Source organism: Prionailurus bengalensis, chromosome C1, assembly GCF_016509475.1.
Source record: "Prionailurus bengalensis isolate Pbe53 chromosome C1, Fcat_Pben_1.1_paternal_pri, whole genome shotgun sequence".
In the NCBI taxonomy this organism is placed as follows: domain Eukaryota; kingdom Metazoa; phylum Chordata; class Mammalia; order Carnivora; family Felidae; genus Prionailurus; species Prionailurus bengalensis.
The window spans coordinates 129,346,726-129,369,342 of NC_057345.1; the positions used below are offsets into that span (position 1 = coordinate 129,346,726).

Below are 22,617 nucleotides of genomic sequence, written 5' to 3' on the forward strand. Positions count from 1 at the left end.
ATAGAATCAAAATGTCTGTAGAAATTTTTCTGTGAATTTGAACATCTCCAACACATTAAGTTAATAAGCAAAAGGGAAAAAACATGAAGATGTATCCTTACATAGAATTAATGTGGGGTCAAGAGTCTATGGCTAAGGATCCGAGAATTTAGGAGGGATAACTGGCCTGCTGAGTTGTGAAATCTGAGTAATTTCACTTAACCTTTATGAGGCCAAGTTTATCATTCCAAGACTGAGTTTAACAAGTCCTGAAAATTCCTTATATTTCAGCTTATGCAGCACACTAAACTAGACTGAACACCATGATCTCATTTCAATCTAGAAAGTCTTAGTAAACTTAAGGGATCTGAATGAATGATACATCCCAGTTGAAAAATTGCCCTGAAACCCCTTACCATTTCAGTTTCTGTGTTTTAGAATTATACTAAATACATCTATGCATATGCAAGGTAAACTTACAACTATTTAAAATTAAGGAGTGATTTCTTTAAATGCCAAATTTTTCTGTTTTTCTGTTTAGCTGTTTCTTGATTTCTCTCCAATCCCTCAACTATTGACAGTATGATGTCCACTTGAGTGAGATCAATGATTTTATACACACACATACACACACACACATATGTAATATTATTGACAAGTTTTGTAATGTAATATATATTATTGACCAGTTTTGTAATATAATATATATGTAATATTATTGACCAGATATAGAAGTTCTCTAGAATTTTTTCATCTTGAAAAACTGGTCAATAATATTTTTGCTTCATGTTTCTCTTTCATTTTTTTGTTTTTGTTTTTTAATTTTTATTTATTTTTGAAAGACAGAGAGCACAAGCAGGGGTGGGGCAGAGAGGGGGACACAAAATCTGAAGCAGGCCCCAGGCTCTGAGCTGTCAGTACAGAGCCTGATGTGAGGCTTGAACCCACAAACTGTGAGATCATGACCTGAGCTGAAGTCAGATGCTTAACCTACTGAGCCACCCAGGCTCCCCTGTTTCATTTTTTGAAGTAATATCTATTATTAGAGGTATTGGCACATATGAAAAAAGTGTCAACATATACTAAGGAAGGAGCAGAATTTGTGGTTACACTTAGAGTTTGGGTTTTTGGGAACATTCTGAAGAGACAGTTTTTTTTTTTTTTTAATTTTTTTTTTTCAACGTTTATTTATTTTTGGGACAGAGAGAGACAGAGCATGAACGGGGGAGGGGCAGAGAGAGAGGGAGACACAGAATCGGAAACAGGCTCCAGGCTCTGAGCCGTCAGCCCAGAGCCCGACGCGGGGCTCGAACTCACAGACCGCGAGACCGTGACCTGGCTGAAGTCGGACGCTTAACCGACTGCGCCACCCAGGCGCCCCGAGACAGTTTTAAGGATATAAGTCAGTCTGTCCTGTGGGTCATAAAAATAGAAAGTTTTGTTTACCTGAGAAAGGAAAACAGTGGGAAACCATACGCCTTCCTTACAGGATATTTCCTTTGAGGAATAGAAATATTGATAATTCATCAGAAATGGATCTATTCCTCTTCCATGAGATGAACTATCACATAAGATGGGTCCCTGTGGCTCCCCACCTCCCTATTGAGATGTATGAGTCACTTTAAAGTCTTAGAAAATACCTTATAACAATTGTTGAAGTGGAAGATTGAGTGTGAAAGTTTGCACCCCAAACTTTCAGATGTTTAAACCCTGACTCTCTAAAGATACAATGGAACATAAGGATTTTCTCTCTCCCTCCCTCTCTCACTCTCTCTGTCTTCTCCTTCTTCTCTTCCTTTTCCTTCCTCCTCCCCATCATTATCATCATTGTCTCCTTCTGCTTCTCCTCCTCCTCCTCCTCCTTCTTCATATGATTTTAAGTTGATAAGGAGGGTAAGCCTTCTAGATTTGATCCGTGCTTTTAAAGATATTTACTGCCACTTTGGTATATGGACTACAGCTTAATATGGGAAATGTCCACATTTAAAATAATGGAAATGCTGCATTAACCATGAACCTGGGACAGAGTAGACTCTTGTCCTCCCTATTATGTGCCAGAGTTCCATTTTATCACATTGAATTTATATACATTTTTATTGAATTACTGTTTTTGTGCTTTTGGATTTCAAATTCACTTATTTTTATATTTCTTTTGTATGTTTGTCATGGTGAAATTTTTAGTCCGCTGTTCTTTGTAATCACAGGTGGAAGCCACAGAAATGGAGTCCTTGTATCTTGGTGCCAGAGTCTGTCAGGCAGGGGATAATGGGTACCAGTGAAGCCTGTGGAAAGGGGATACAAACAAGAGGTAAGGGCATTTTAAAAGTTTTTTTATGTTTTTCTTATAGACTATTGTTTATTTTATATTTGAATAATTATGATATTGGATTACATTATTTATATTTATCAGTATTTGAGTTTAAGTTTGGAATTATTGTTGATATTATACTCTCTTTTAACCATAACCAGCTAGTGTATCTGTGAACTAGTGCAATGTAAGCGAATATCTGTAAGCGAATTCTTAGTTATTTGCATATCCCAATGCTGATGTTCCAGACACATGCCGGACATGATCCAAGGAATGAAGAATATGTCTATGATTAGACCCAACAGTATACATTGCACTTTTTAGGTGCTAATTTAATGTTTGCTAAATGAATTAAGGATAACTGAATCAATTGACAAATCTTAATAAGCATGAGTTGAATGTAATTGTTATATGCATAATTACTGTATGTTATATATATAATATACATAGAAAGGAGCTATCTTATTCCTGTGAATAAGCATCTGGATCGAAGTAGAAGTGCTTTTAATCATCAATGCCAAGGTATGGCATATTGAAATCTCTGAAAAGCACTCAGAGACTCATCAGGCTGCTCACTTTTCTATTTCATTCATAATCCAGATACCAGTCAAATGAAGCTTGATAAGAAGTGCTTTATTCTTAAAACCTAACCACTTTGTTGCTAAAGGGATATATGTAGCAAAATCAGACCTTGTGGAATCAACTGCATTATACTTGTTTTATAATTTTTCTAAAAGCCGTATTTAGAATTGTCTCTTCCTGTTGTGTAGGTTATTGTATTGGTTAGTATCAGTCATTACAACCAGCACAATAACTCCCTGCTTTGTTTGTTGATTCAGAGCTGTGAGGAGTCCACCATGACCAGGTGGCAATCTTAACTTCTGGATCAATGGAATCTTATTGTGTCTCCTAGTGGAAGCACTGTTTCCTTCAGAACAAAGACCTATAAGGGCAGCAGAACATAAGATTGCAAGAGACAGGAAACAAATGTTTTACTAGTGAGTCACCAAGGGTAATAGTGAGTTATGCCACCCCCATTTATTCCTTCCTCTTGATTCCTGCCTATTGGAGAGACAGTATCAAAAATTGGGTGCTTATTCAGAGCATATACAGCCTTCTGTAAAACCTTGTCTCAGCCCTGCAAGGTATTAACACCTAACTGGTATTATAACTGAGTCTGCAAAAGACCTTTCCACCATTCTATCAAGCCAGCTGCTTCAGGACTGTGGGAAACACGGTATGACTAGTGAGTTCCATGAGAATGGGCCCATTGCAACACTGTTTGTTGTGAAGTGAGTTCCTTGATCAGAAGCAATCCTGTGTGGAATACCATGACTATGGATAAGATATACTGTAAGTCCATGGATGGTAGTTTTGGCAGAAGCATTGTTTGCAGGGAAGGGAAATGTATATCCAGGTTAAATATCTATTCTAGTAGTAACAAAACACTTCCCCTTCTGCGGTGGACATGGTCCACTGTAATCAAACTGCTCCCATGTAGCTGGTTCATCACTCTGGGGAGTGGTGCCATATTGGGGACTTAGTGTTGGTCTCTTCTGCTGTCATATTGGGCACTTAGTGATGTCCATAGTCTGGTTGACATTGGTGAGTGGAAGTCCATGTTGCTGAGCCTGTGGATAACCATCATTCCTGCCACCATGACTACTTTGTTCATGAACCTATTCGATGATGACAGGAGTAACTGGGGAAAGAGGGATGACTGAGGTGACTGGTCTCCATAGAACAGATCATCCTGTCCATTTAATTGTTAAAATATTCCTTTGCTGAAGTCACCCTTTGGTGAGCTTTCACTTGGGACTCAAATATCTTCTCATTTTCCCCAATATAGAGAGGTCTATAAATATCCCTCTTCCTCAGGTTTACTTTTCACCAACTTTGCAATCATGTTCCTTCCAAGACCCTGACCATACAGCAAAACCATTGGCCACAGTCCATGAATCTGTATATAATCACATAACTGGCCATTTATCCTTCCAAGAAAAGTGGACAACCAGGTATACAGTTTTATCTTATATCCACTGGGAAGAGGAAGATACCTCTCTTTTCAGGGGTATCTCAGAATGGGACTATAGTGCTTTAGCTGTCCATTTTTGTGTCGTGCCTATATATTGTGCAGAACCAGCTATAAACTAGGCTAGAGTCTTTTCTTCTTCTGTCAACTGATTGTAGGGAACTCTCCATGAGACCATAGGTATAAGGTGGGAGAGAGCAGGTAGTGTGGCAGAAGTAGGAACCATAGATATTTGCCTACTTATTCATGTAACATACGTGTGCCTTCAGGGCCTACAAGGGCCCAGATATCTATATACGACTTATATTTGATGATACCTTACATTGTGGCTTGGTGGATTAGGTAACACCCAGTTCATGATGGGCATCTTGAGTTTCATGATAAGTTGGTGACCCATGATTAAGCCTTCATTCTCTACCAAGACACAGTATCAGGTGAGGAGGTGTTTCATTCAAATAATAGTTATGTGCCGAGAATGACAGGGCTTTGCTCCAAAATCCTAAGGACCTATCCCGTGACTCACTTATAGAAGCCTGCTAAAGCCTGCAAACAGTGTTCCTGTCTGCTACTGATACTTCAGTGGCACTGAATTTGCTGGATAATGTGGCCCAACTGTCAGAACAGTATGCAGAGTAGCCTAGACTATTATAGAGATTTTTCTTATTCTGGTACCCACTAAAAACTAGCAGCTCTGTGAGTCTCTTGGCAAATAGGTGATACTAACACACTCAGATAAGGAATATGTTGCCTCCAAAATCCAAAGAGGCCCACTAGGTGTTGTGCCTAGTTTGGGTTGCAGGAGGGGCCAAATGCAAAAACTCATTCTTCCTCATAGAAAGGATATCTTGGCACAGCTCACACCACTGGACCTCTAGAAATTTCCCTGAGATAGAAGGTCCCTGAGTTTTTTCAGATTCATTTCTTATCCACTGATGTCAAAATGTCCTGCCAAAATATCTAGGGTAGTTGTTACTTCCTACTCACTAGATCCATTCAGAATAATGTAATCAATGTAATGGACTAGTTTGCTATCTTGCAGAAGGAAAAGACAGTCAAGATGCCCATAAACTAAATTATGAAATAAGGCTGAAGAGTCAATACACCCCTAAGGACAGGAAAGGCATGTTGTTGGCCTTGCTACCTAAAAGCAAACTGTTTCTGATGGTTTTTATTATTTTCAAATATACTATTATTTGGGGTTGGAGCTTTAAGAAAGAAATTTGGGATCACATCAGTTTATAACAATTACACTTTGTAAATAATGTCTAAGAACATTTATACATGTGAATTTTATTGGCCAGGTAGTTTTATTCAGGACTGCTATGAGGCTATATACTGACTGTAAATTAAGGGATGGGAGCGCCTCCTTAAAACATTTTACTTCCAAAATTGTTGTAATAATATGATCTTGTAATTATAAGACCTTTGCCTACTTTCTGCTGGAAAATTTCTGTAACATATCTTGATTAGCAATATGTACAGGAGTGAAATTTTTTAAAAATGGTACTTTTGTGTGGTGCACAACACAAAATTCTATATGGTGGCCTAGACTTTGACACTTTGATACTAGGGTATCATAATGATTGGTTTTCATTGCCAAACCATTTAGTAATTTGTGAAGAGATGTGGCTCCTAAGGTATAGAATCTTATCACATAAATGGCAAATTATTTTATCTGTCCTCAAATAATTCTATTTTGGATTTCAATTTACATGGATTCTAGCTGGAGAACTGATTGTCCCTTAGACTAGGCAAGTTATTTTCTTGAGTTTTCTCTAAATTAGACACCAATATTAGAAAATTTCTAGTGTTTATTTGTTGGAAAACTTGTAATTTTAAAGTAGTGGGATGGGTCTCCAATTTTAAGATAGTGAAGGAAAGAAACATCTACTCCAGTTTTTCTCTAAAATAACTTCGATACCAGCAAGGACAACATGAAACCATAATATAAAATTAATCTCCAGTAGATCTCTTTTATAAAATTGCTCCAGAGAACAGGAAGCACAATAAACTCACCTTCAAGTAAATGAGGAGATATCTGTAACATCAATCACAATATATGATTTAGAAAGTGAATGGAGGGGCCCCTGGGTGGCTCAGTTGGTTAAGCATCTGACTTCGGCTCAGGTCATGATCTCGCACTTGAGTTCAAGCCCCATGTCAGGCTCAGTACTGACAGCTCAGAGCCTGGAGCCTGCTTTGGATTCTGTCTCTGTCTCTCTGTTTCTCTGTCTCTGTCTCTGTCTCTGTCTCTCTCCCTCTCACCCTCTCCTGCTCATGCTCTATCTCTCTCAAAAATAAGCATTAAAAAATGAAAAAAAAGGAAAGTGAATGGAGATATGGTAAAGTAGTTTGCAGAACAAGATTATGCCTAAGTTTGGCAGGGGTGAAGGTGTGGGGATGAAGGGAAATAAAGTGATTTGTCCTAGAGAACTCCAGAAAGGTACCATATCCTGCAGAAGGAAGTATGCAAGTGTGTGTGTGTGTGTGTGTGTGTGTGTGTGTGTGTGTGTGTGTTTTGGGGGTGGGAGAAAAACACAGGGGCTTTTGAATGTCCTGATTTAAGAGCAGTGAGCAATGTCACCCTCTTCCTATTCTTTTGGGAGCCTGGAGATCTATTCTCTGGTGATATAAAACCAGAAGAATTGTATACTTTGAACAACAGGCAGAGGAGAGTGGAGATGAAGTGTTAGCCTCAAATCAGGAGGATCAAAAGGAAGTCCAAATAAGGAATTAAGAGACCATCAGTTCCCTTCTTCTACCTGCTTTAGCATGCTAGCCAGGTGTCTTTTAAACTTTTCAGTCCATGGATGCCCTATCAATCCAAAAACAGTTTAAATATAAATTTTCTTTGAGGAGCTTTTGAGTCACAGAGGGAGTATGAATTTAGACCATAAAATCATGGAAAGGCCAGCTTGGGGTAATAAATTCTCAGAAGAGACCCCCTCCCCCACCGCCATCCAGTGTTCAGTTTTAGATATGCAAGTGGCCTTGCTAAGGCATTTTGCTTTGCATGTTTATTTCTAGTTCATCCATACACCAAGGGCTAGCCTTTGTCATCATTATTGTTGCTATGGGGCCCTTCATAAGATTCTCCATAGCAGTACTTAAAGACATAACAATGGAAACTGGGGCCTACAAGATTTGGTAGAAGCCTTCAGGATGAAGGTTGTCTTTCTTGTTTACCTTGCATCCCAAGCTTTTACTTTGTTTTGTGCTTTATGGATTATTTTCTTTGGGGCCAGCGCAATGATACATTTAGAAGATATATGTTTTATCCATTTTTTTTCGTGTGAGAGGTCTTTTATGATTTCTAAGCCATTACACTGTTCACAACAGAGGAACTCCTTGTTTTATGTCATTGTTTGTATTGGTGACTTGGTTAATCATTTACAGTAAGAATACATTTATATAAAAAAGAAAGAAAGGAAAATAGAAGGGCAAGTAGAATTACAGCTGGAACTAAATGTCTACACCACCTCCAAAGAAATGGGTGTTTGGGGTTCCACTGTCCAAGCTGTCCCATACTATAGGGAGAGCCAGGTATCCTCCCTGCCCAGCTTCCAGTATTTAATCTGAATGAAGAAGGCATGGTAGCTCAATATTTATGGCAAATGAAAATATCAGAGGAATAAACTTCAGTATTCTCACATACCTTGAGGAAACTTCCCTTAAATGGTACAATTTTAGCATAAAAAAGAAAAAAGTTAAAGATATTGGCAGTCCTAGAAGGGGACTGAATTTGTCTGTGGACTGATATGGTCTGATTTACGCTATTCACAGTGACTATTTTAAAACTGACCAACGGCCTTGCCAGTATGTTTTCTTTTGGATAATACTTTTCTTTTCCTTTATAAGCTTGTGAGTATACTCTATCATAAATAGGAATGAGACATAGATTCCACTGTGATAGAGGCATAATAGGTGCTGGAGATCAAAGCTGTCCTGCTTCAGATATCCTTGACTTCCATGAAGTACCTGTATTCTTCTTTGTTTTTACTGAGTAATATTTATGTGGACCAATGCAGGCAGAATTCTATCTCTGTCATATCTTTTTGTTCTTCCTTAATTTTTGTCTCTGAGAGAAGCAAAGTCTGCTTATACAGTAGTTTTGATGGAATCTGTGTTTTCTTTGCATCCAAGGGATCTCTTTAAATAAAGGTCTTTTCCAGAAAAAAAAATTGGCAAAATAATCCAATTTCAAAATGAGTTTCTTAAAAAGGAAAAGGGTTAGAAATAGGCAAGAGCTAAGGAAAAAAAAAAAGTAGTCTAAACTCTAATAGTAAAGCAATAATACCAGGTATTCAAAAATGAAAATTCACATGAAATATGTATTTGTGTGTGTCTGCCATTTTAGTAAAGTAGGCTTTATTTCACGTTATTTCCTTCTTTTTTTTAAAGTTTTAATTTATTTTTTTTCAACGTTTATTTATTTTTGGGGGGACAGAGAGAGACAGAGCATGAACGGGGGAGGGGCAGAGAGAGAGGGAGACACAGAATCAGAAACAGGCTCCAGGCTCTGAGCCATCAGCCCAGAGCCCGACGCGGGGCTCGAACTCCCGGACCGCGAGATCGTGACCTGGCTGAAGTCGGACGCTTAACCGACTGCGCCACCCAGGCGCCCCTAATGTCTATTTATTTTTGAGAGAGAGAGTCAGGGCACGAGCAGGGGAAGGGCAGAGAGAGAGGGAGACACAGAATCCAAAGCAGGGTCCAGGCTCTGAACTATCAGCACAGAGCCCAATGCAGGGCTCAAACTGATAAACCATGAGATCATGACCTGAGCTGGTCAGGTGCTTAACTGATTGAACCACGCAGGCACCCCTGGTTCTCTTATTCTCTAGATGGAGAAAGTCATAGTCATTCAACCTTATAAGTTGCTCACATTTTGTCTTTTTCATATTTATCTACAACAAGAAAAAATAGAAATCATTTTGGTAGATTCACAGAAGAAAAATATATAGGTTTAAACTATGAGCAATAATCAAAGCAGAGATAGTCTTTTCTATTTTTGTTTTATTTTTGGTGTGGGAGGAGATAGGGGAAAGTTTGCTGGGAATGAAAGTGGAGTAATTTCTGTTTAATTCAAGGAGAACAAAATGAGCTATGAATTGTGGGCATTTCCAGTAGAGAATGGGGGGTAACTGTAGCTGCCTCAGGAATTCTTTCCACAGATGTAACTGTTTCTTAAATGGGCAGACATGTGATGGTATCTTTCTTGTCAATTTCAAGAAGCCACGGCATGACACCAGTTGAGATCCCAAATCAGTGTACTAAGGTTTTCAATCTAGGCAATGCACAACACTATTTTCTTTTTTTTTTTCAATATATGAAATTTATTGTCAAATTGGTTTCCATACAACACCCAGTGCTCATCCTAAAAGGTGCCCTCCTCAATACCCATCACCCACCCCCCCCCCTCCCATCCCCCATCAACCCTCAGTTTGTTCTCAGTTTTTAACAGTCTCTTATGCTTTGGCTCTCTCCCACTCTAACCTCTTTTTTTTTTTTTTTCCTTCCCCTCCCCCATGGGTTTCTGTTCAGTTTCTCAGGATCCACCTAAGAGTGAAAACATATGGTATCTGTCTTTCTCTGTATGGCTTATTTCACTTAGCATCACACTCTCCAGTTCCATCCACGTTGCTACAAAGGGCCATATTTCGTTCTTTATCATTGCCATGTAGTACTCCATTTTGAACAACACTATTTTCAATAACTTGTGATATCATTTTTAATAACTGCTCATGTCACAGGAAAAATGATCAGACCCCAATATTCTTTGTATTAAAGATCATCCTTGGGGTGATTTCTGACTTCAGTTCTGACTTCAACACAGGAAGAACCAATTGGAGGACATCATGGTTTTTTTTGTTATCTTATTAATTAGCACCTGATTAAAAATGAGCAGTTATAAATATTTTTTAAGGAACTTTAAAAACATCTCCTCCAACTGTGGTCTTTTTAAATGTGAAAATACAAGGAAGTTCAGGATAGAATGTAGAATTAAAGTGACAGTGTAGGGCTACTCTCTAAATTAAAATATCCTCAGATTTTAACAAAAGAATGGTTTTTATAATACCATAGGCATTGGTTTAAAAAGTAAAGTGTTAAACTTATAGCAAAGATTGCATTTTTATATAAGTGAATGATGATTCTGGGAGTTATTTTTTATTTCCTTTTCATGTTTTAGAATAAGGTTAGCTTTGGAGCTTTCATGGTTGCTGCAGGTAGAATATTCACATTTTTTAAAAATTGGCAATAAATTAAAACTAAATATTAAAGGAGGTGAGTGACCTAAGGCATGATGCTTTAGTAACACATTATTAACTAAATGCAGATTCAGAGATGTTGTCTTTCACCAGCCTCTCCATTTTTTAACATAAAAGCTGTAATACAAAGTACAAAGTAACTCTGAAGTCCACCTACTCACATCCCTAGCAGATATTTCCCTGACGAAATGGGTCTCAGGGGAGGGAATGGGTAGGGGGTAATTTTTTTTATTTTCTTTATTTGAGTAATGCAATAATTTGCTAAACTCGGAGCAATAATTTTCTCTTCTGATTGCATGGCTCTCAAAGTCTACTGCAAACTGTGTAAGTGTAATAAGATTATACTTCTCTTGTCCAAGACCCGAATTCAGTCTCTTCAAATAGATGTGAATCTCTTGGCTTCCCTTAGCTCTCAGGTTACTAAGGTCAAAGTATTCATTTCTGGTTATCCCAGGAGCCATCTTAGGATTGTGTCAGAAAGAAGTAATGTTTGTACATTTTTAAAGAAAACAGAAATTCCATCAGGCAGTCTAGTAGCAGTGAGAGGAGGAGGAGTCTCTGTTCACTGTAGAGGCTCTGAAAACTGACAGAGGAGCATCAAAACTCAGACAAACCACTACTCTGAGTTCAAATAGATACCAAAGTTGCAAAACAAGTACCTTTTTAGGCCAACCACGGTTTGAAGGGTCATGTGGTGGGAAAAAAGAACCCAATCTTTTAACCAAGATGCATGAGGAATGAGAATTAAAAACCTATTAAAGTCAATTCAACTCAATAGGTTCATAGAATGATCAACCTCATAGCAATATATTGAAAGTAGCTACTAAAACTAAGAAATTTAAGGTTCACTGAGGTTTTGTAATTATATCACAAGGAGTTCTGAAAGCCTATACCAGAATATTGACTTTGGGAATGCATTAGAAAGTATATATATATGTATATATATATATATATATATATATATATATATATATATAAAGGCATTTAAGAAAAAAAAATCAGTGGTACTTAGTCACCAAATATATATACAGAGCAAAGGACAGTGACAAATTGAAAAGATCCAGTAGTCTTAGACCAATGAGAATGGATAATTTTGACACAAGAAAAATGACATAATCATTTTTAGGAAAATAACATATATTTTGAAATCACATGCTTAAAGGTTATAGCTGATGTCAATTCTTTCCAGGAGAAAGGACAGAGAAAGAGTAGAAGCCTAACACCTAGAGGCAATCCCATGTGATGAAAAGAATGTTCCTTCTCTTTGGAATGTGAAGGACAGTGGCTCAAACCACAGTTTTGCCACTCACTACTTGTGTGAACTTAATCAAACAATTTAACCTATCTATGCCTCAATTTTCCCACCCACAATGGGAATGATTCCAGTTTCTTGCTGCTTTAACCAGTGTTTATAGTTGCTCACTATGTGTTAATAATTTCCTTCCCTTTTTCAAAGCTTGGAAGATACGAATATTTAGGGTACAGGGAGAATGTGAATATTGTAAAACATAGTTTATTAGGTAAGGGGAAATGAATGGAAAGATTCACTGATTACATGAAACAAAAAGGCAGTTCTGTGACCAAATGATCTTCCTCTTAAAAATTCTCAATGTAGAATTAACATATTGGAAGTCTCTTCAAAATGCTGCAGTGAAGAAATTTATTATTTTTTTTAGGAGAGAATTTGCCAAAACCCATTTGCCCACAGAAGGTATTTTTCACAAAATACGAACATTTTTTATGTTACTGAGAAATGTGGGTTCAGTATCATAAAGATCAGAGGGGTGATTTTTAAAGAAATGTATATGTGGTATTGCCAAACGTTTTAGAAATAACTGTGTAAATAGAGATGGGAGAAAGAATTTGACAACTGACCGAACATAGTTTCATATTCAGAGTCTACTCTCAGTGAAATAGTTGTAGATGAGAAACAACACAGTTTTGAGATCAATATCTGAGAGGAAATGGATATTTTATAGATGATGTTATAGAATATTTGTCAAAGAACACAGGAAATTAGTAGCATTATAGCTCTGGGTTCAAAGAGCACATAGAGGACCACCCTAAACAAATACGAAGAAAAAATAGAAATAAATGGTTAAGGAAATATATTGAAGGTGTTATAAAGGGAGAAAATATTGACATGAGTATGATTCTGGAAGGTTGGAAAGGATTATACTGAATGTAGAGATAAATTCAGGAGTTGGAAAGAAGAAGTGTCCTTTTTTTCTTCATTCTAAACTCTAGAGGAGGGGCCCCTAGGTAGCTCAGTCAGTTGAGCATCAGACTCTGGATTTCAGCTGAGGATATGATCCCAGGGTCTCGGGATCAAGCCTTGTGTTGGGCTCTGCACTGAGCACAGAACCTGCTTTGGGAAGCTCTCTCTCTCTCTCTCTCCCCCTCTGCCCCTTCTCCCCCACTTGCTCTCTCTCTCTCTCTCTCTCTCTCTCTCTCTCTCTCTCAAATAAACTAATTAATAAAAACTCTAGAGGAAAATATCAGGACACAAATACAAGAGCAGTGAGGAAGAAAGATGAGAGAGTTTTTACAAAATGGCTTTCCCAGTAGTCACTCATGATCTTCTAATTTTAAATACCTCTGAAGGGTCTCCCTTTCCATTTGAGACTCCCCACTCCCCACTCCCATGTCCCAGTTTTCTCTCTACCTCTCTTGAATACTTAGATCCTAATCTCTAAGCCTGACTTTTCTTCCTCTATCCAAATCTTATATGGCATCATTCTCTATACTTCTCTTTGCTATTGTCATCCCCATCCATAATGTCTGCCTGGAGAATCCTGACTTTTCAGGATTTAAGCTCCAGAGATGATCACCAGGTCTTTAAGGCAAGTGTCTCTCTTAACTCCAGATTAGAATTTTCACCTGCTGAACATTACTCACCCTGCAGACAGAATACTGATTGTTTAAAATCACTGTTTCAAAAATTGTCTTACTACCTCCAGAAACTGGATTTTTCTTCCTGAGTTTTCAGTGTCAAGTAGTTAAATCGCTCTCATTCATTAATAAAGAGGGTCAGCCATCAAATCCTAGCAGCTTCATCTTTCTAAGGCCTCCACAGTATCTTCCCTCTTTTCTAGATCACTGTGAATGTATTCTGGGTTTTGTAGTAACTTTCCAGCGGTTCTCCTTGTATCTAGGTATATGTCTTATTAATCCATCCTTGCTTTGAAGCCAGGGCTATCTGTATAGAGTAATTCATCTGATTTTATCATTCACCTACTGAAGAACTTTCTCTGGCTAACCTTTTTCCCGTTTGAAGCCATGACTATGTGCCCTAAATATCCTCCTAACCTAATATTCTGTTTTACTTCTCTCAGAGTTGTCTCCCAGAGTCACCCTGGCTAGCCATTGCCCAAGTGACACTCATCATCCACAAAGCATTCATTAATGTCAGGCTTCTTCTTCAGCCCGGAAATCTCCTTCTTATCTTTCTCCACTTGTTCAGTTGCGCACCTCCTGGTCCCATCTCAGATATTACCTCCTTCCCCACATAATTCCATTCTTTCAGTTGTAGTTAAACCCTTCCATTGTGCACTCCCTATTTACTAGTACTTTACGTGTTGTGTTATATAATGCCTTAAATGTCCCCTCTTATTGTATGTTTCAGCTCTCCAAATGCAGAGAATGTAACTTATGCACCTCTCTATCACCAGTGCTTCCAAATAGCCCTGTACTATATATGTAATAGTTGTTCAATAAATGTCGGCTCAACAATTATTTTGTGTATCAGAATAGGAAGTTCAGAACTATGGCAAAAATATGATACACATATAATTCATATGTAATTTTATTCTTTAAAAGCAAAATTAAAAAGTATACTATATTAAAATTACTATTATAAAATATTCTATCTATGCTTCAATCAAATAATGGTAAAAGGAACTGTGCTTATGGGAGTTTAACTCCTAGAGAGTAGAGTCTGCATAACCTTTACTCTAGAGTATGTATATTTTACAAAGTGTTTCAAAAGTATATTTCTTGTGTAAGATAATGAGATGATGATAAAATACTTTACCACCTGACGTCAAGATCATGAATTAAACTTGTGTAATTATCAGGTTCCTCTCCTAGAACTTACAAGAAAATGAGAGGATTTTGTCTCTTACCCATAGCAGACCTGCTGAAGGTGTTGTTTTATTTTCTCTAGAGTGGTGGTTTTCCACATGTGGTGTGGTGACTTTGCCTCCCGGGGAACATTTGTCAACATCTCGAGACATTTTTTTTTTAACGTTTATTTATTTTTAGGACAGAGAGAGACAGAGCATGAACGGGGGAGGGGCAGAGAGAGAGGGAGACACAGAATCCGAAGCAGGCTCCAGGCTCTGAGCCATCAGCCCAGAGCCCGACGCGGGGCTCGAACTCACGAACCGTGAGATCGTGACCTGAGCCGAAGTCAGACGCTCAACCGACTGAGCCACCCAGGCGCCCCAAGACATTTTTGATGGTAAAGACTAGGAGGCAGGATGTACAACAGGCAACATTCTGGCATATCAGTAATGCCAAGTGTGAGAAGTTCTCCTTCGAGAGCCAAAACTACAGTGTTAGCTTCACTTTCTCATGATTAAACACATGTAATTTTAAAATACTTTATCATTTAAAGGACTAATTGGAATGCTGCTCATATAAATATTTCTTACAATTGTGCTCAGGTTAACAACATAAGCTAATTGGCTAACTGTGTGTATAGCTGTAAAATAATTACAAATGCATTTAAAGCCAGAGTCGTACTAAAGGCACGTTTAAAGAATTTGCTTTGATGTGTAGATCCAGAGCAGTTCAGAATTTGCAATTGGATGGAAAATGGTAATAATGACAATTGCAAAACTGCAAACTCATAATTAAACACTGAAACACTTATACAGACTGAAAATTTGAGTACTCTGCCATCTTATCAGCAACTTTCCTTGAAAGTCTGGGTTTTGGAGTGACATGAATGGCATAATTATACCTTACATAAAGAGCTATTTATTCTGTGTTTATATTTTGGAAGCTAAGTTTAATTTGTAATGGTATTATTGTAACAACCTAATCAACTGTTAACACAGTTGGCATTTATTGAGTACTTTTTCTTCCTTGTATTACCGGAAGGATAACTTTGTCACCACAACCTTTTATCTATTAATATTGTTTCCATATTAGGCTATGTATTCCCTGAGGCTAACTACCAATATTTTTTGGATGTACAGATCCTCACCTTTCCCTAGTGTCTAGCAACAGTTTCATTATCCCAGTTCATTCTAATTGCTCTGGACCGTGACTTCTTTGTGCAGACCTCACTCTGCATTGGCCTTTTTATGTAGAACGTGACTTGCTCATCGCTCGTTTCATCTTGTGGGTTAAATATATGCATTATCACTCCTAGGTCCACTACAACCCAGTAGGAGCAGTGAATTTTCTTATTTCTTAATGGAACTATGAATCTGATTGCTGCTCTCTTCTGGCCAAGGTATAGGTGGCATAATTTCCAAGCCAGTCATTAAGACTAGTCTGGATTTTGAATATTGAGTGAATCATTTGTGGTGTTTTTAATTTTCTTGATATTCAAATTTAAGAACTGCCCTAGTTTTGTATGTTTACTTGATCTTTGAAATGTGGTATCATTATTTTTTTCTCTGGTTCTGTGAACTATCTCATATCCTTCATTCTCGCTACCTTTATCTCTCTGTCTCTCTCCGTCTCTGTCTCTCTGGCTCTTCAGCTTAAGTTAACCAGAATTGGTTCTCTCAGTTGCAATTTTAAATCCTCAATACATATCAATACTCCAAACTTGCTTTTCCTATATTTTATATTAAAAGGAATGACATTACTTTTATTATTCTAGAATCTTCCCAATTCTTAACTGATCATATCTTGTTGAGCAGAACATTCTGTAGATTCTATCCCAAATCTCTTCTCGTCTCTCTCTTCTTACTACTGCCAGTTTAGTTCAGCCATCTCTGGACTATATCATATTATTTTCAAAAACTCTACCTGGTATTTCTAAGTGATTATTCTAGAATTAATATTTCATTACATCACCACCTGTTTAACATTTTTAATACATCCCTGTTACTTCTGAAGCATGACACATAGAAATATTCATGATCTGCCCCTACTTTCATTTCTTACCTTAACCTGGTCCTACCCCTGTCCCCCACCTCTTGTGTGTAAATCCGCTGCACACTTAATTTTCCCCAGGTAGTTTTTCCTCTCTTTTCTTTGCCCAAACTCTACTTCTGTATGAATGAAAGATTCTTTTCCCACCTCGCCCCAACAATCTTCTTTAGGACATTTTTAGTGCTAGTTGAATTATTGGTTTACTTATCTCACTGTTATTGATGGGCTTAAATTATGTTTTATTCATCTTTGTAACCCTAATACATAGCATCTGGCACATTCTTGGCACCCAATAAATATCTGGAAAATAGATAACATTGCTCTTCTTTTGTTGTGGTCATGGAATTCTACCTAATGACTTTTTTACTTTTTTATTGTGGGAAGAGTTTCAAATATACTGTGTGTGTGTGTGTGTGTGTGTGTGTGTGTGCGCGCGCGCGCATATGCATATATACATACACATACATATATATGTATATACACACATACATATTAAATAATTATTAACATACTACTTTTGTGTTTCCCTTATTCCCCCTCCTCTCCTTGCAGTGACATTGCTGATACTTGCTCTCACATCTCACATGTTATTTCTAGTATGAGTTTGTTATTATCTCCATTTTCTTTACATTTCCTTAATCGAGTCATTATAGAAAACAACAGTCTGTTCCAATTAAAACACTAGCACAGCAAGCAATATCATAACAACAGAAGCTAAGGAAATAGCTTAAATAAACAACACAACTTACAATTGAATATTTATTTTTCTATTTTACCTAGTTTCCAATACTATATTTGAATGATAGATTCTTAGGCTTCACAGATGCCTACTTTTTTTTTTTTTTTTTTTTTTGCATGTGTTGCCTCTATATGATTCCCTTGGGAATTTTCAACTTTGCTATATATCATGCCCCTGGCCCTCAAAGAGTACACAAATACCACAGGCAGTGAAAAACATAGTAGATTAAATAGAACATCTTGCCCTACTGAAATGGAGAAATGTTTTTAGTTACTGGAAATTCTAGTCTTATATTTCTTTGTGTTGACGTTCATGTGACTGTTTTGTTTCCATTAATCTCTGAAGTCCAAAACACTTTATCTTCTGTTGGCCAAGCTGGGTTAGGCTTTGTAAATCTGTGTCCTATATGACTTGACCTCTTTCACTCTTTCACTCTCTGATGACTGAGTTCTCCCTTTGAATTTTGTTTATAATTTTTTTAATGTTTATTTATTTGAGATACAGAGAGAGTGAGAGAGAGAGAGATAGAGAGAGAGAGGGGCAGAGAGAGAGGGAGACACAGAATCTGAAGCAGGCTCCAGGCTCCGAGTGGTCAGCACAGGGCCTGATGTAGGGCTTGAACTCATGGACTGCGATGCAAGATCATGACCTGAGCCATAATCAGACACAACCGACTGAGCCACCCAGGTGCCCCTGAATTTTGTTTTAAGCTATATGCTTTATGGCTATCAATAAGTCTTGATACAGCATTTTAACCCAGAACACCAAAAGTTAAATACCATTATTTTCCTGCTGTAAGTGGTTCAAGATTCATTGAGAAGGTAAATCCATTTGGCATGGGAATTTTTTTCTTCACATATGTCATATCGCAAACCTATATCTAAATATTCTCTATTGATATCTAAGCTCCTAGATGATGAAGAGAATTCATGCCAGGGAAACAAAGAAAAAATTATATATAATATGGAATAACATAATAATTTTATATAATATATAATTATATAAAATATTCATTATTGTTGTTATATTATAAAGAATTGACTCACATGATATGGAGGCTGACAAATGCCAAAATTTATAGTGGACAAGACAAAGATGACTCAAAAGATCCAGTGGTACAAGTTTAGATCTGAAGGGTGGATGCCTTAGGACACAGGAAGAGCCAGAAGGAAACAATGTTCTGGCTCAAACAGGCAGGAAAAGTTCCCACTTACTTAGTCTTTTTGCTTTATTCAGGATTTCAACTGATTGGACAAGGCTCACCCACGTTGTGGAGGTCAATCTGTTTTACTCAGTCTGCCAATACAAATGTTAATCTCACCCAGAAACATCCTCATGTGTATACCCAGAATAATGTTTGACAAAATATCTGTGCACCCTGAGGTCCAGTCAAGTTGACACAGAATTAACTACCACAGTTATCTAGTCCCTAGGGAGAAGCTTCAGTGACTAGAAATTCTTGGATATTATGACTTTCTTGCTCATTTCTTGGTCCATTCTAATAGACTCAGCTGCTCCTTAACTATAAAACTCCGACCTTTTTCAAACTATCAGATTCAAATATTTGACTCATGTTTACTGCTTTGCCTTTTCTGTTTTTATCTCCAGGGAACTTTTTTATTATTATTCTCATAATGCTTAGATCTGTACATTTGTTTAGATCTGTTGTATTTTCCAAAGAATTATAGATGTGAAGGTTGGAGATCTCAGAAAATAAATAGTAGGATGACCCCACTGTCTTACCATCCTTTCCCCTGCCTTTACAACATACGTTATAGGTAAGCATACCGAGTCTAGCTTGGTGAGATTTGAGAATTTTTCTCAAAACCACAAATTTCAGGTAAGAAATACTCAGATATCTAAAGGGGAATAAAGTGGTTGCCAAAAAATGAATCCATAAGTATGGTAATTTAAGTATTTAAAGCCAAGTTCCGTCATGACTCATTACATGACCTTGAAGTTGGTATTGTATATCATTTTCTTCTCTCACACTCTTGGACTAAACCCAAAGTTCCTAACTTCTATAGCAGAATAGACAATATTCTAGAGCAAATTTACTAATCTAATTTGGTGTAGTCTTTATTTAAACATGTATAAATATATGATGAACTATAAAAGCTATTGATTTTATTTTGTGCCATTGAAAGGTTGCATTTAGGTTTTTCAGATCAAGAAATCTGAGAACAAAGCTACAAAATAACAAAATTTTAGTGCAGCTATCAGCTACTTTATTAAGATACAGAAAGATTTAGGGAAACATTTTTTTATTGAAAAGCAACAATATACCCTTATCACATTTTTAAAAATACCTAAAACTTGTGGGCTTAACTGGCTATTAAACTTAAACATACATATTTTTTAACTTTGAAGAGTTGCTATTGTGTAATTTTTTTTCTATTCACTATAGGAAATTGATTTGGCACAAGTGAATGATAGATATGATTTTCAAACTTTCTCTCTATATGTATTTGTTATATTTTTTAGAAATTGCTTTTAAACCATAAAACATGATATTATATGCAATCTTTTACTTCTGTTTTCTCAATTGGGTAATAAAGCATTGAACAATATTCCTTACAAAAGCATTGCTGTATCTCACTGTTATGTGCTTGATGAAAAATATTTTATCTACTTCATGGAATGAATGGAAGTAGATAAAGGTTGATTTTGATTTTTCAAAAATCTGTTTCATGGACAGAATTGTTCATCTACATTTTGTGTGCTAAGGGAAATCAAATAGGAATCTCATTATAGTTAGCATTTATAAACTTAATGCTATTTTAATTGCTTCTTATTCCTACCTGCCCCTTCCCTCTGCAAGTTTCTAAACCACAAGAAAAAAATTAATTTATTCAAACCGGAATATCCATACTTATTATAGCAATATCATTTAATCAACTATAATGAAGAATTTAACCTGGGTGTGTTATTTTATAATTTACAAAAGGTTATGAGCACTTACAAACTTGCCTTCCTGCCTTCCTTTCTTCCTTCCTTCCTTCCTTTCTTTGAATGATAATTTTATGGTGTATTATCTCTATTCCATCTATGTTTAGTGACACCATTTGATTCAGTGATTATAGGATAAATTTGTGTGTGTGTGTGTGTGTGTGTGTGTGTGTTCTGTCCAACTATTGTTCGTTAGGACATTTCCATGTGGGAAATGAAATTTTCAAAATTTATTACCAATTCAGTGTGGAAAAGCAGGAATGCATTGTCCCTGACATGTAATTTATACTGCCTGAAAATCAGGAGATGGGAAATTTATAAGAATTCATGAGAGGATAGCACTGCTGTAATAGGAGGCACGTGCTAGAAAAAGGAAAAGTGAAATCAGCAAGGAAAAACACACATGCTGGTGATGATGGGTAGTTTATTTGATATTGGACTATGGGTAAAGTAAAGATGGTAGAACAGATGTGTATGGAAAGAAACAATGAAAGAGCTCTTGCACTGACTGAGGTGAGTAGGGGGAAAGACAGGCCAATGAGGACAGAGACAGCAGAGGACATGTGGGAGAAAAGCATAAGAGCTGTAAAAACCACCTTGGTGGGGGCCAGGGGTGGAGAATAAGGTATATGTGGATGTGCTAGGGGTGGACTTATTTATTGTAATTCTCATGACTGACAAAGGAATGAAAGTCTTTTTATAATTGGAATTTATAACCTTACTTATAATTTATAAAGCAATATGAAAATCTTCCTCCCACTGGCTCTTTAAAAAAATTATTGCACCTGGCACTGCATCACAACTAGCCCATTAATGTTTATTATAGACATTAACCCAACTTCCCCCAGCTTCCTTTTGAAATGCTGATCTTGTTTTTCCCTTCCTGGCTCCCAGGAGACTGGCTATGCACCCCAGCTTTCAAAATGTTCTTTCTCTCTCAGGCATGATTGTTTGTCAATTCATCCATTTATTTATTAATTAATTAAGCAGATACTTAATGGGCACTATCTATATCATAAGCACAAGTTCTAGATACTAAATACATGAGTAAACAAAATAAAAATTTCCTACCTCTTGGAAATTAAATTATAGTGAAAGGAAATCGATTGTCAACAAAATAAAGGAATGGTATGTATGTCAGATGGTGATCAATGTTGGAGAAATATGAATCAGGAAAGAGGGATCAGAAATGTGAGAATCTGATAAAGAAAATGGTTTAATTTACAATATGTTGATCAGGGAAGCTCTTGGTAAGAACATGACATTTGAGTGGGGCGCCTGGTTGGCTTAGTGGGTTAAGTGGTTAAGCGTCCGACTTTGGCTGGGGTCATGATCTCATGGTTCGTGGGTTCAAGGCCCACGTCTGCATCCGGCTCTTTGCTGATGGCCACAGACTAGAGCCTGCTTTGGATTCTGTGTCTCCCTCTCTCTCTGCCCCTCCCCTGATGGCTCTCTCTCTCTCTCTCTCTCTCTCTCTCAAAAATAAATAAACATTAGGGGCACCTGGGTGGCTCGGTCGGTTAAGCATCCGACTTTGGCTCAGTTCATGACCTCATGGTCTGTGAGTTCGAGCCCTGCATCGGGCTCTGTGCTGACAGCTCAGAGCCTGGAGCCTGTTTCAGATTCTGTGTCTCCCTCTCTCTCTCTGCCCTTCCCCTGTTCATGCTCTGTCTCTCTCTGTCTCAAAAATAAATATAAACGTTAAATAAATAAATAAACATTAAAGATTAGAAAAAAAAAGAACGTGACATTTGAGGAAATATTTGGAAGAGCGAAGGGAGTGAATGATGCTTGTATCTGGGAAATGTGTAAGTCCTCAGATAATAAAGAACCAGTTGTATTCAAGAAACAGCAAAAGATTGTGGATCTTGAGCATAAAAGCCAGGAGGAGAAAAAAGGGAGAGAAGGGGTCAGAAAGGTGGAGGAGAGCCTCGGAAGGAATTTTGATTTTTATTCTGAGTGGAATGAACAGCTAGTGAAGACTTCATGCAGAAGACTGACAGGATCTGATCTTGAGAATAGGGTTATTGGGCTTTGTAAAAGGATTGGGTAAATGTTATGAGACATGGGTTGTCCTAGGATGACTGGAGGTATGGCGTTTTAGCGTCATGATCACATAGTTGATATTTAAACCGTGAGACTGGATGAGACCACCAAGGAATCTATGTAGCTAGAGAAAACTCCAAGGAATGACCTAAGAGATTGGGGGAATGAGGAGCAGCTAGCA

General features: G+C 37.3%; 1 protein-coding gene across 1 annotated transcript in view; it reads left to right on the forward strand.

Moving 5' to 3' along the window:
- The window catches only part of THSD7B (thrombospondin type 1 domain containing 7B), a 627,465-nt gene that overhangs the window by 273,431 nt on the left and 331,417 nt on the right, over window positions 1-22,617 (forward strand). The window contains exon 12 of the mRNA XM_043573363.1: window positions 2,184-2,287. Coding sequence (XP_043429298.1) covers window positions 2,184-2,287 — 104 coding nt within the window. The remainder of the gene's footprint in view (window positions 1-2,183; window positions 2,288-22,617) is intronic.